Raw genomic sequence first — 13975 nt, 5'->3', positions numbered from 1 at the left:
GGTGGACTCAGTTCCTGCCTAACCCCATCCCTGTGCACCTCCTCTGGTTCTCCCCAAATCACCAATTATTGTGAATTTGTGAGGGGCTCAATGTGCTCCAGGCTCTGCACTATAAGTGTCTAAGGCTCAGACTCTAAGGGGCTCCCAAGAGCAGAGTCGGCACTTGAATGACCCAAAGACCAAGGACGTCCTTAAATGAGTGCCCTTGGCCCTCCCTCGCCTGGCCTTACCCTAGGCCTGGCCCTGTTCAGGGCGCTGCTGCCCCAGTCTCCAGGATGAGTTGAGCCCCCACTGACTGGGAAGCCAGGACATCAGAAGGGAGGGAGGGAGGCCTAACTTGTGATGTCTTGAGGTTTGTGTCAGGAGTGGCAGCAAGGGGGCTCGCACAGCTTCCCCCCATTCTGTTACAGCCTTTTTGTCAGGAGAGAAGAGCTAAGAATGGAAGGAAGAGTAGAGGAAATCAGTAACACAGCCAATACATCTTTTATTCAACCGACAGGGACCATAAAGAGCAAATTGTAAATCCCTAATGATACAGACAAAGGTTCCCCATTGGGTAATCTGTGGGAAGTTCACAGTCCGTCAGAGGGAATTAAGTCAAACAATAGCTACAAACCTGGCAGGCACGAGCTGGGCTGGATGGCGAATGGGCACACACCCCTAAAGCTTCCTGGAAAAGAGCACCTTGGTGGGCAGGGTCATGAGCACGGCAGGAAAGTGGTGGCGGGGACAGCTGGGCTGAGGAACATACTGAGTCCAGGAACCATGGTCACACTCAATCTCCCAGGCCTGGAGCAGCCAGTGCCTGGGACATAGTAAGCACATAAAAAATGACTTGTAGAATTGAGACTGATTCTCAAGAACCACAACACACAGGAAGGGACTGAGTATATCAAAATGGAGGAAAGTAGAAAGCCACTTAGGAAGCGACATGAAGGGAAGAAGAGCCTGTAGGGAATGGCATAAAGGGCCTGGATTTGACAGTACCAGCAACCTTGGGCAAATCCAGATGTGGGGAGGTGTGTATGAGAGAGATGCACAGTGGTGAGGTGGCAGCTGAGCTGCTATAACCAAGCCAAGAATTTGAGAAAAGAAAGTGGGAAGTACGAGGAATGATCCCTGCTTAGTAGGCTTAAAGCTGTCAGAAAAGCAACTGGACGACAGGCAAAGGGGCAAGTAGTGAGTGGAATGGAACTGGCCAGAAGCTTCAAAAGAGGAACTATGATGGAAGGAGAAAAATAAGAATTGGGAAGAACAAACAGCCTCAGGAAGGTGTGGCACTACCCAGGCAAAACAAAAATACCAAACCAAACGAATCAAACTGAAAAAGAAGTGGGAGTGAAGAGTGGAAGAAGAGTTCCGCTCATTGGGAAAATGGAGGCGGTGAGAGGAAAGAGGGAGAGAGCCTGAGGCCTGGAGTTGAAGAAAGCCACCATCAAGCTTCTCTGCCTTACGGGAGAGGGGCTGATCCCCTCCCCCAAAGAGACTTAGGTTCACTCTAATCTTTTGGCCTTGGAGATCCCCACAGGGCTGGCAGGTTTGCAACTTTCAGTTCAGTCTGTCCTCGTGGGTGTGCCAGGAGGAGAGCTGGAGTAGGTTACAGGGCCAGGGCCTGTAAGACAGATCCCTTCCTGAAGCCTGAATTGGACAGAATCTTCAAAGTAGGGGAATGCATTTTTGACATAGGTACCCTGGCTTAATTGATTACAACCTCTACCTAGTAGAGTTTGGGTTGAAATCTCGTTCATGTCACATCTTACGACATGAGCCTGGTTCCCTCTAACCAGGCCAAATCATGGTTAGAAATCCTTTACATGGCACCTTACTGTTCTCCAGTGCACTGTGAAATTGGAAAACTTGGGTTCTTAAGGGCTTAGGACAGTTGGCCTTACTCCCTACCTCTGTGCTGAATGCCCACCCCGCCTGTCTCCTGGGGAACTTAGTACACCTGGAAAAGGACTAGAGAACTAGCAAAGAGAACCATTTCCTTGGATGTCAGTTTTTCAGTTTTATGTTGGATTTCCCATCTTTGATGTGTCTGCTCCTCTTTGTCCTTTCAGATTTCTGGACCCACAAATCCTCAGTGCCCATTTTAGAAGCTCCATCCCCAACCAATCATAGCAGCTGAGTAGTTGCCCCATTAGTTTCTGAAATTGGTGACTGACCCAGACCTTTCACTGGTTGAAGAGTAGCAGAAGACCTTGGGATTCAAGAGGAACAGAACTGAGAAGCAACTAGCCTAGAGAGGTTGCAGAAAGTCAATTTGACAAAGGGTGTATAAAGATCCTCTCTCCCTGTTTGAAGAGGGCAAGGTACCACTGATTGAAATGGAATTTGAATCTCCAAGACAGAGGTTCTCATATGTTAGCATACTTCAGAGATCCTGGAAGGCAGGTGAAAAGACTGACTGCTGGGCTCCACCCCCAGAATTCCTGCTTTTAGTTTGTCTGGGGTAGAGCATGAGAATTTGCGTTTCTGAAACAAATTCCCAGGTGATGCTGATGCTGCTGGTCCAAGGACCACATTGTGAGACCGAGGCCTAGTATAGCGCTACAGGGAAGAGAAAGAAATTTTGCCTGCTCAGGATCTCTAAGGGGTCTAAGGGAATAGATTTCACTCTTCTGTTACTGCACAGCCCACTCGCCCCCACTCAGATACAAATGGAAAGAACCTGTCTTCTGCCACCTATGGTTCTGAGTCAGGGCTGACTTTAATGGAAATAGGAAACTGGTTTAATGATCACCCCTTTAGCTCCCTAAAGTAGTAATATCACTGTAATAGGGGAAAACCTTTTCCTTCCACTTCCAATATTAGAGCTAAGGCTTAAGGTGAAAATAGATGTGGGAAGACTGAACACTTTGGGTTACATTCTCCAGTGTAAGGGGTTCTTTGCAGAGATATTTTGATGGGGTGGAAAGGGGAGGATACTTGGGCACTGAATAGGGCAGTAGCACCACGTAAGGTGACAGGTTCCTTAAGAAGAGACTTCCCTATTTTACATTTTGCCCAGTGAGAACAGACATTTTTTTTTTTTTTTTTTTTTTAATTTAAAGGGGTAGGGTGGACATGTGGCAGATGGAGTTGGGAGGAAGATGGGAGTTTGAGGCTGATTCCCTGTGGGAAAAACCATTAACATCTATTCACCTATCTGATGGGTGTTGCTTATTTTATTTTTCGTCCAAGGGAAGTGGTATTGGATCGAGGTAGAGAAGGCAGTGGTGCACCAGAAATGACCTAAAGAGATGCCCCATCTGCAGAAGGCCTCAGCCTCCATGATGCCTTTCCGTTGGGTGGTGTGACTGCACCTACACTTTAGGGGCTTCACTTTCTAGCCTTACAATTACTGAAACAGATCAAAGGTCAGAGGTTAACATCTGATTATTAAGAGGTGTGATCCGATAGTATGGAGAGTCGCTTCCTACAAGTCTTTAAAACAAGGTTTGTGAGGAACTGGATTTGTTAGCATGTCATATACGAGTATCTTTTTAAAAAATATATAGATTATAAGCAATACCCTTCTAGTCATTAAAGACCAGGCTCTATCCTTATAGCCTACTGCCTCTGGTATCTTAGTCCTTAAAATATTTAGTGACCCTTCCCTTGTAATTCTTGACACAAATATATAATGACCATATAGGGTCAGGGTAACTCCCTTTCTTTGACCCCAGTTTAGTGATTCCATGGATAGGCTCTGAACCTGCTAAATGTGTATGCAAAACTGAGTGGATTGCTAATGTTTATTTTTCTCAAAAATGAGTTTCTGGTTTTTATCAGATTCTCAAAAGGGTCTGTGATCCAAAACAGGTTCTGAACCACTGCTTATATAGTGCTGATTTGCATTAATGAAAGAGGCATAGTGGGAGGGAAAAAGAAATGGCATACTTCAGTTTTACCACTGGAATCCAATACTTTTCTTTTCCTTGGGGCATCTCCTAATACCGATCCTAAAATGCTCCTGTCTCTGAGGACCTAGGACAAGGCCATCTTGCAAATGACTGGCGATTTTGCTCTATTCATAGGAACATAAGCAAGAGAAGTGCCTTCCAGGCAAAGAAGGAAGGCTGCTCTGAACAGCAGAAGGGAGGCAGGGGCTGGTTTGCTCAAGTCAGACCCACTCTAAGAAGCCCAGTCAGCAAAATGACCCTGTTCTCAGCTCCATTTGGGTCCGGGCCTCTGAGGAGCTGTGATTCACTTTGTTTTTCCTTAAGCAAATGGGACAATCATTAAACAAGATTGTTGCAGCTCACTTCCTCTTGCCTCTCTGGCTAATTCTACCAGTTATAGTTGAAAAAGAAGTGTAAGGAAAAACCAGAATCTAAGCATTGAGGAGAAAATATCCCACTTTCATCCTCTTTGTTCCTTTTCCTCTCTAATCCCAAACTGCTCTTCCATACAAGATAATTTTTAAATTATAAGATTGGTATTAATATATCATCAAAAAGAGAAACAATGACCAAGGCATCAACTAACAGATGCTAGAATGCAAGTCCTGAAGTTAAGAGTCTTAGCATGGACACATTCCCAGAATTAGGAAGAAAACCAACTGGAAAGCTCATTACCTTGCATCAGCTGAAAAACTAAACCACAGCCATTTCCCCTAAAGTTCTGTTTCTGGGAGAATGAGATCCTCAAAAATAACTCTGCCCTCTTGATGGGGCAATCACCGTCCAACAAGAGTAATGACAACAACTTATAAGCACTGTGAGTCCTGCCCTAATTTCCCAGCACTTAAAACAAGACAAAAAACCCACTCAGCAGTAACCTTCTATATGCATCTTGCTTGAAATCAACAACAAAGAGCTCACCTGACTGAGGATGTTTCTTTCTCTCTCCACCCAGGCAAAAAGAACTTGCAGCCCAGAGATTTAGACATATATATATATATATATATGTATATGTATATGTATATGTATATGTATATGTATATGTATATGTATATGTATAATCCACAGTTATCTTGATCTCAGTGACACTAAAAACAGCTTTATACCTCAAATTCCACAACATCACTTAACCATTTTCCACTAGGGTTCCCTTAATTGCTCAGCTTACTTCCTATGTTGAAACAAAACAAAAATCCCCATAAATCCCCACTACCCTTAACCCCAGAACACAGCCCCTAGAAAATCTAGCTTGTACAGTTTGCACTTTACATGCGCTCTTCAAAGACCCGGCACACAGATACACATAGACACATAGAGACACAGTCAAGAGGAGAGGGGTCTGTTCAAGGGGATAAAGTTTTTTTCTTCTGTGTGGGCCTGGGTTACTTGGGGCTATAAGGTCCACCTCTTAGCATGGTAGTGTGATTTCTCAGCTGGATTTATGTATGTGTGGGATGAAAGGAGTAGGAATAAGGGGGTGAAAGTGTTTCTATTTTTCAGCAGGTGGGGGTGAGAGGTATGGATGTATATTTGGATGATTGAGGTAAGGGTGATAGACCCACACAGGAATGAGGTCTGCCCCTCAGCTTTCATTTGGAGTAAAAAAAGGGGGCTCTGGGTGCCTGGTCACTATCTCTTTCCTGTTCCCTCATTGCTCTAACCCAGTGCTCACCAGAGTGTTTCATGGAGTCACCAGTTCTGTGGGATGTGAGATAGAAAGGATACTGAGGTCAAATACATTTAGGAAACATTGCATTAAAAGAAGCTTAACAATTTGTTCTACTATGTAAGTTGTCGGAGCTTTTAACATGCTAATATGGTCTCTCTCTCTCTATATATATATATACATATATATGCAGAGGGTGCCAAAAAAATGTATAAACATTTGAAGAAAGGGAAAAACCTGTATTAAAATGATGCTGATGGTAACCACTTTGAGCACCTCTTGTAATTGCACAAGTCAAACGTGACTTGTATTCATCTTTTGTTATTGGTATATATTGAATATCACAATTTCAATAGTTTTTTCCTTTCTTAAAATGTGTATACATTTTTTGGGACCCTCTGTATATATATTATATATACACATACATATATGTATGTGTGTATATATTATATACACATGTATATATATTATATACATACACACATATGTGTATATATGTATATATACACACATACACATATACATACATATATATAAAGAGAATATAACAGTTATAGTATACAACGGTGATACTCAAAATATTTAACAACTAGTATGGCATAGGCTCCTACCAATCAAACGGACCTCAGCCATAAACCACTGGTACCACTGTACCCTTGAGAAAGGGCTCAGGCTGAATATCAGCCCATGTAGTAAGCACTGTTTCCCAAACATGTTGCCCAAAGAACTCCATTTTGTGTGGTGTATCACAGAACTGGTGACACATGCTCTGGTCAGCGCTGGCCTCGTCTTTCCGGGGGTAGGGCCAGGGCTCATGATCGTGGCCTGGGTGCAGGACAGGGGCAGCTCCCGCACAGACTCCTGGTAGCACTGGCTGATAGATGTGACCACAGCTGCAGCACAAACAGATTTCAAAAGACAGATGTCCCTCTGTCCCAGCTGCTCCGGGGACTCTGTCCCTGGTGAGTCAGCAGGTGCCTGTCCAGGTGATGTTTCCGGCCGAAGCTCTTCTCACAGCGAGGGCACTGGAAGGGCTTCTCCCCGGTGTGGGTCAGCCAGTGTCTCACTAGGTGGTGCCGGCGGCCAAAGCTCTTCCCACACTCCGTGCACACGTGGCACTTTGGCACGGGTGGGGCACGCTGCCGTTTCCTAGCCCCAGGGCTCTCTCCGACCTCTTGGCCCTTGCAGGATTTGCCTTCCGCGTGCACTCTCTGGTGACTGGCCAGGTGGGAGTTGCATCGGAAATTCTTGCCACACTCAGAGCACCTGCTGGGCTTGTCATGCAGGTGGGTTTTCTGGTGCCGGATCAGGTGATGTCTTCTCCCAAAGCTCTTCTCACACTTGAGGCAGCTGTAGGGCCTCTCCCCAGTGTGCGTTTGCTGGTGCCTTGCCAGGTGGGAGCCCCACACAAACTGTTTCCCACACTGGGGGCACGTGTGCGGTCTTAATAGGGAATCCATCTCTGTGCTACACAGAAGGTTTGAGAAGCTATCTTCCTGTAGAAAAGGTGGGCCCAGGAGCATTCCTCTGGAGCTCCTGGGCATGGAATCCCAGCTCTCATCGTGCTCCGGGTTCCAGAGAACAGTATCTTCGGACACACTAGATAACATTCTGGGAGGTTCTGCTTCTAGTTCAGGGGTATCTCCCTCGTGCTCACTTCCATCTCCTGTGGAGAAGGGAAAATACCGACCCCAAGAGGGGAGTCACAAGAGAGTACCCCAGGACCCAAGTGATAGGTGAGGTTGTATGATGTCTGTTAGGGCCTAAACCTCACCGCACCAGGGCTGAGAGAACAGATTTTAATGTTGTACAAGTGCAAGAGGTGTAGAACTTAAAAGCCTAGGCTTAGGAGACAGACTACCCAATTTTGAATCTCAGCTTTCCCACTTCTGTGAACCTTCATTTCTTCTTCTGTGAAAATGGGAATTATTATAAGACAGCACAGTATCTGCACTAGTAAGCACTTAGGAAGTGGTCTATGCTACTGTGATTATTTATTTATTTATTACTATTATTTATTCACCATGGGTTTTTTTTTGGTTTTTTTTTTTTTTACTATTAATCATCATCTTCCTGCCTAAGAATAAATGGAGTTAAGGAATGTGCTGTGATCGTAACGGGCTGGGTGACCACACATCAGCAATAATAGAGACATTGTGGAAGGCATTTCTGCAATGGGTGGGAAGTTGAACAACAACAACAACAATAACAACAACTAACGTTTATTAAGTGCTTATTATGTACCTGGTACTGTTCTACTACGCTGACATATTTAAATCTCACAACAATTTACAGATGAGAAACCCATAGAGAGGTAGGTTAATTACTTTTCCAAGGTCCCACAGGTATGGTCCTGAATTCAAATCCACGAAGTTTGGCTCCAGAGCCTGCTCTCTAAACCACTCTGCTACACTGGCTTGCTTTTGAAGAGAAAGATTTCTAAAGCTTTTGACTTTACAACTCCCTGGGGCAGAGGAGGGATTAGAAGGACATGTAATGATGACACTCCAAGAGGGGTGAAGGCCATGGCTAAAAATCCACTCCACGTTCTTACCTGTATATGTGACCCTCAGGATGTCCCTCTCCTCTAAGTCCTGTGGGTCAGGGACCCACTGCTCTTCCCCTCCTTCTAGTTGAGAAAGCATGTCCAGTTTGGGGATTGGAAACCCTACCCATGGGAAAGGAAAATAAAGATGTCAATTAGTTCAACCGTAATTCTATATTTCTGAAGAAAGCTGTTTCCTAGATTATTCCTTGGAACCCTAGAGAAAAGAAGGCCAGGTATAAGAAGGCCCTCTTCCCCCCTCCCATTTCTTAAATCCCTCTTCTTTCTTCTAGAAAAATCACACTTTCCCCCAACAAGTCTGTTCTCTTCCAGTTATATTTCAAATACTTCTAGCCCAACTGTCCTTTCTGGTCATAACTTCATTTAATTAGCTCCAACACAGCCACGCCACCCCTGCACTCCCATCTTTCCCTAGATGATTTCTGAGTTCCCAAGGACTCTGTTCCAGCTCTTAGATGTCCTTCTCTCAGCTTGGTAAGATCCTGCCAATTCCAAACCAAGAAGAGCCTAGTTCTCTTTTCCGTAACTCAGCATTATTTCGCTGTTGTCTTTAAAAAACGACTCCTCACTTCCATCCTCTTTGGATTAGCCCTAGTATTCTTCCTCTGGAGGAAGTCTAGACAGATTCCCCGCCAAGAAAAGAACCCTAGATAGACGCTATCCAACAGCCCTGGAGTACATGGCTGCAACCTCCCAGAGTACAGTCTTTCAGTGGCTGGGGAAGGTCATGCTTACTTAGAGAGACCACTATCCCACAGTTTTCCTGCATGACATATTCTCCATAAAAGTCTGTCTGAGAAGGGTCCAGGCTCCGCCACTCCTCCTGAGAGAAGCACAGTGACACATCCTTGATGGTTACCAGGCCCTGAAACAAAATGTAGCATCATCTGTCACCAGCTGTTCCTTAAGGAAATGTGATCTCAGTATAAAAGGCCAGGGTAGTATAGAAGAGAGGGCAAAAGAGGATCTAGAAAAAGAATTTCCCAGAGGTCCCTGGGGAGGGCACACAGTTTTGGTGAAGGGGAAATGAAGAGAAGGGTAAAGGTAATGGTCAATGAGTAAGCGAGGAGTATCTCTAAGGAGTTTCCCAAGTGGGACCATGAGAAGTCAGAGGCACCAGAAACTACCGCGCCCTCTGTTAACTACAGGTGTCTGCCCAGTCTCTACTCACCTGCCTTACGATTTTCATTGAAATCGCCTACTATCTCCTCCCTCCTTTCCTTGACCTTTCCTTTTCTATCAGCACAAAATGATGTAGATACAACATTCTTTCCCACCCCCATCATCCTTATCTTTTGAGGCAGCATAGGATGGTGTTTAGGAGCCCAGATTCTGGAGCCAAATGACTCCTAGCTCTGCCATTTATTAGCATTATGGCCTCAATCTCTTCCTGTCCTTTTCCATAAGTGCCCCATCATCCACCCAATCCTGTCCGTTTTATGTCCTTTCAAGCTCCCTTCAGGTTCTCTTTTTCTAACCTTTCCAGCTTTATTTCTTAAAGGACGTTAATGAATTATTCTTAAAATCCCCCTGCAGATAGCATAGCCATCTATTAAAAAAACAAAAACAAAAAAACCTAACCTCTAGGAATTCCTCTCTTCTTGTTATGCCTCCCTTCATTTTGTTCAAGGGTGTAATGAACCCCTTGGAAAGGGATAGAATCTGTTCAGTTATAAGATGAACATAATATTCGTGATCATGTGAAATAACAAATCAGTGGGATGGTACTAAGGCGATGGAAAGGCAGCAGGGGTGAGACCCTGGGAGAGGCTGAGGGAAGCACACAGCCCACCTGTGATCCGGCTGCAAGAAGTGCAGCTGCCATCTCCCAATCTCCGGTGCTCCCCTCCTGGGGAATAGCAGGAACCCAGGGAGCTGACGGAGCTGGTGAGGGGAGAGAGGAACCATTAGAGATGGACTGTCCACCCTCTCCCAATAAGAGCCTAGGCTCCATTTTAGAGGGGCTCAGGGGTCACATTTTTTCCTGCACCTATGCCCATTGGTAAAACTCAAATGCATAAATGTAGTAAAAGAGATCTTCACTCAAAATGTTCTGTAGGGTATTGAGTGGTGTTTAGTAGAGCTTTTATGTCACCCATCTCTACTAGACGAGCGATGGTTTGAATTTGTATTATTTGAATGTAATTTTCATCCTGCAAAGTGCAACTTACTGGGTGTGTTCTCCAACAGTAATCAGTGCTGCTGTCACTTCCTTTGTTTTCCACATTCAGTGTCACTAAGCATGCTCTTGCAGCATGTGGAAGGAGGAGAGAAGCCTAGTTATGTGGTTGGTAGAATCCAGGAGCTCCTTATATTCCCATGACTAGGGCCTAGGAAGAATGGACTAGTACTGGTATTGATTGTGCTGTTCAGTCCATGGCAATTTGGGAATTTTTAACTACTTTTTGAACAGAGATTAGGAGACTACTCTCTGCGCTGTGCTTCTCCCCACCCCACAAATACCCTCCAGGCTCTCACCCTTCTCTTGAAGGGACTGTGGTTCCTCTTCCAGGTCACAGCACAGGTGTTCCAGGGGCCCTGGTGCTGTTCTCCACGGCCCCTCTTCTTGGCTGCCCCTTTCTACCTGGGGCTCTGTTCCATCCAGCTGAACATTCATCGACTCCCATCCTGTCCCCAGGGCTGTTGTCTGTTCTGAAAGCATTTTTGCTGCAAACCCAAATTGTGACCTGGAACAAATTCATATCAGCTTTGCCCATGAAAATGGGACGGGTTGATATTCCTAAGGGAGTTATAGAGAACAGCCCAGGGATAAAAGCTGAAACTGGATAAGAAGGGCTTGCTGGAAGATGAACTTTAAAAGCTTGATGTGTTCCAATCAACTGAGCCTGAGCCAAGAGTCTTGGAGGAACTAAGAAATGAACAGGTGCTACAAAGCAAAGTCACTAGTGGTTATTTTAGGAACCTCATGGTCGAAATAGAATATCCCTAAAAGCAGAAAGAACTTCATAAAAAAAAAAAAAATCCGTAAATTCAAAAGTTATCCATTAATTTCAACCACTGAAAATACACTAAAGTAAGCAATCTAGAAACATGCAGAAAGGAATGCACAGACTTGCACTCAACAAAAATGGATCTAATCACAGATAAGGTTTCTGCCACAAATCCCATTCTCATCAATTAGTTTAGAATGAAATGACTACTATAACTCCCAGCCAAAGGGTGTATCTGTGTCACGTGTGCTCATAACACAAATACACCCTTTGGCTGCGACTCATACTGAGGACAAATGGTATCTCACTTAGAACAAGTCTCAACAAAGAGACATGTGACCTGTCCTTCAGATAGAGAAAATGAGAACTGATAGTAAATATGGTAGAAAGACCAATAACTTGGAAAAGCGGTATAAGACTCCAAAGCAACCTCAACAGATAAGAGAAATTACTGCTCAGTGAGGAGCTCATGTCTAATTGGGAAAAGCGAAAAAGAGCAGAAAGGGTTTGGGCCAGAGCTGGAAAAAGGGGAAGCAGTTACTGCTAACTCGACACCTGCAGCGAATTAACAGGCCTGTCATTTAAGACACAGGGAAGAACCAGTCAGATCTTATTAGAAAAATGTATTCAATTTTAAAGAAGGGCACGGAGAAGCCAGAATATGTACCTCAGAAGAAATACAAATGAAGAAAAGGATGGGAACTATAGCCACTGGGGAAAAGTTAAAAATGATGCACGTAGTTTTCTCTGGCCTAGGGAAGAAGGCTGATGAATGACGCTACCAATGAATAAAAAGATAGATGTTTTCTATCTCTATACAGGTCTTTTCTTTTGATTTCAAGAAAAGAGATTCAGGTTAGATAAAAAAAATTTAAAAAAGATTATTAACAATAATTCGCCGGTGCACAGGACTGGGTTTGTGGGCTCTTCTTTTCTCTGGACATCTCAGGAGCAGGACAAGTGCCACTTGCGCTGTGGTCGGGCCTTGCAGCCTTCTGGTAAAGACACAGTCTATGAGACTGTGCAGAGTCCCTTTCTCCTTGGCAACATAATATTTTTGTGATTCTTATCCAATACCCAAGCCATCAGAGCCAGTGAAATGCTTCCAAAAACAGGTCAGAACCTTGGTAACCACCCTTGCTCACCCACATCCACCCAGTAACGTCTGCAAGAACCTCAGAGCCCAGGATAGGTAACGACAGATATCAAATTGTTTATTTTCTTGCCATTTGTCTTTGATAAAAGAGGTAGGTGGGAACCCTAAGCCCAATGCACAGGAAGGGAACAAATTCTCCTTTCATCTGTGAAGTCCAAAGATGTCTCAAGGTCTCATGGGAGTATCCTGGACTGATTCCCAGTTTAGAAGGTTTCCTTTTCAGAGACTTCTCATAAGAAAGGAAAATTCCCAATAAAACAATACAGGGAAACTTCCATTTTAGCTCTCTTCTGAATTCTGGCACCTGTATTTGCTTCACTTTCAACATATAAGACACCAATTTCCCCTCTTCACCAGAGTCCTTCTTCCTTGTTGTCTAGCTCCCTCCACCATTCCTCCCTTAGGGCTTTACCTCTAAGTATCCGGACACCTACCTCAAACCCATTTCTGCATCTCCCCAGCAGCAGAGTCCCTTGATGGAAGGCCTCTCTATGCAGAGCCCACCCAGACTACTGACACAAAACCTGTGGAAGTGCTGGCAAAAATCTCAGCAAGGGAGTGGGCAGGTACTTATCCTCTGACTGCATTATAAGATGTTCGCTGTGTCAGAGCCAGCACCTGGGCAGTCAAGATGTCAGCGCTAACCTGGTTTCTCCTGGATCCAGGATGATCCCAGGCCTATTGGAGTCGGGTTCTAGGGCTTTCATGCCCTCCTTTTCCTCACATATCTGAGGGTGGGGGGAGTGGGGAGGGGCAGGAGAAGGCACCTGCAGAAGTTAGTTTTGCAGCCAGCGCTGCTGGACAGAAAAAGGAGGGTATCGAAATGAATAGCCCAAGGGCACAGGGACAAGTAGCGCTCTGTCCGAGAAGCCTGGCCCCTGCCTCGGGTGGGGCGTGGGCGGGACGGGCGCCTGCTCCGGAGTAAGGTTGCTTCTTCTCTCCTTCTTGTCACAGTGCCCCTGACGAGGGTCAGATTTCAGAGAATCCGAGAGAGGCAGAGCTGGAGCAAGGGAAGTGAGATCAGAAAACAGGTTTCCCGTGAACTGGGGCATAAGCAAGTGAAGAGAAAGGAGCCATGGGGTAACCTGTGCTCGAGTGACAGCGGCGGGAAACCGCGAGCCTGACAGCGACGATGGGGACGAGGGACACAGGGCGACGGGCGCACACAGGATGTCAGTGGGGCCGACCCCAGGGAAAGGCAGCGACCCAGAGGCCGCGTCGATTTTCCTCCCCGCCCCCACGGGTGACAGGGCCCCCACCCACCGCCCCAGGAAGCCAGGCGTCCCTCCCTCTAGCCGCGAGTCCCTCCAGCCCGTCCCCACTCACCCCGGTCGGCTTGGCCTGCGGCCCGGTGCCTCCCTCCTGGGCGCCGCCTGCCCCTCCCCTCCGCCCTTTGCTTCGTCGGAGCCGGCGGCCGCGGAGCCAGCGACAGGCGGAGACGGCGGCCCAGCGGGCGCTGGCGGGGCGGGCACAGGAAATCCCCGCCCGCTTCCGGGGCTCGGCGGCTGCGGCTGCGGCGGCGGCGCGGGGGGTAGAAGGGGGCGGGCCGCGGCTCCGGCGCCCGGGGTCAGCCTGCCGCGCCCCAGTCCTCCGCGCCCGCCACCCCGGGGACGCCACCCCGGGGACGCCGCGGGCCCGGGCGTCCCGATCCCGGCCTGCCGTGGCCGCTGGCCGGCGCCCTCTCCCTGACTGGCCATTTTCTGTCCCGGCCACTCGGCCTCCCACGGGGTTCTTCGCACACGGGTTCATTAA

General features: G+C 46.5%; 1 protein-coding gene across 3 annotated transcripts; it reads right to left on the bottom strand.

The window, feature by feature from the left end:
- Nucleotides 1-460: 460 nt before the first annotated feature.
- ZNF641 (zinc finger protein 641) lies at nucleotides 461-13706 on the bottom strand. 3 transcript variants are annotated; one of them, XM_074325770.1, is made up of 7 exons: nucleotides 13550-13686; nucleotides 12869-13223; nucleotides 10595-10803; nucleotides 9909-10000; nucleotides 8852-8981; nucleotides 8105-8218; nucleotides 461-7216 (listed from the first exon to the last, which is right to left on the bottom strand). In XM_074325770.1, the coding sequence occupies exons 2-7, from the start codon at nucleotides 12928-12930 to the stop codon at nucleotides 6462-6464; spliced, it is 1362 nt and encodes a 453-aa protein (XP_074181871.1). In that variant the 5' UTR covers nucleotides 12931-13223; nucleotides 13550-13686; the 3' UTR covers nucleotides 461-6461. The 3 variants fall into 3 exon arrangements, with proteins under 3 accessions (XP_074181871.1, XP_074181870.1, XP_019603969.2); XM_074325769.1 differs by lacking the exon at nucleotides 12869-13223 and having other exon boundaries at nucleotides 13550-13706; XM_019748410.2 differs by lacking the exon at nucleotides 13550-13686 and having other exon boundaries at nucleotides 12869-13515.
- Between the last annotated feature and the right edge of the window lie 269 nt (nucleotides 13707-13975).

Source organism: Rhinolophus sinicus, linkage group LG02, assembly GCF_036562045.2.
Source record: "Rhinolophus sinicus isolate RSC01 linkage group LG02, ASM3656204v1, whole genome shotgun sequence".
Lineage (NCBI taxonomy): Eukaryota > Metazoa > Chordata > Mammalia > Chiroptera > Rhinolophidae > Rhinolophus > Rhinolophus sinicus.
The sequence above is the reverse complement of the archived record's forward strand: the minus strand, read 5'-3'. Positions and strand labels throughout refer to the sequence as shown.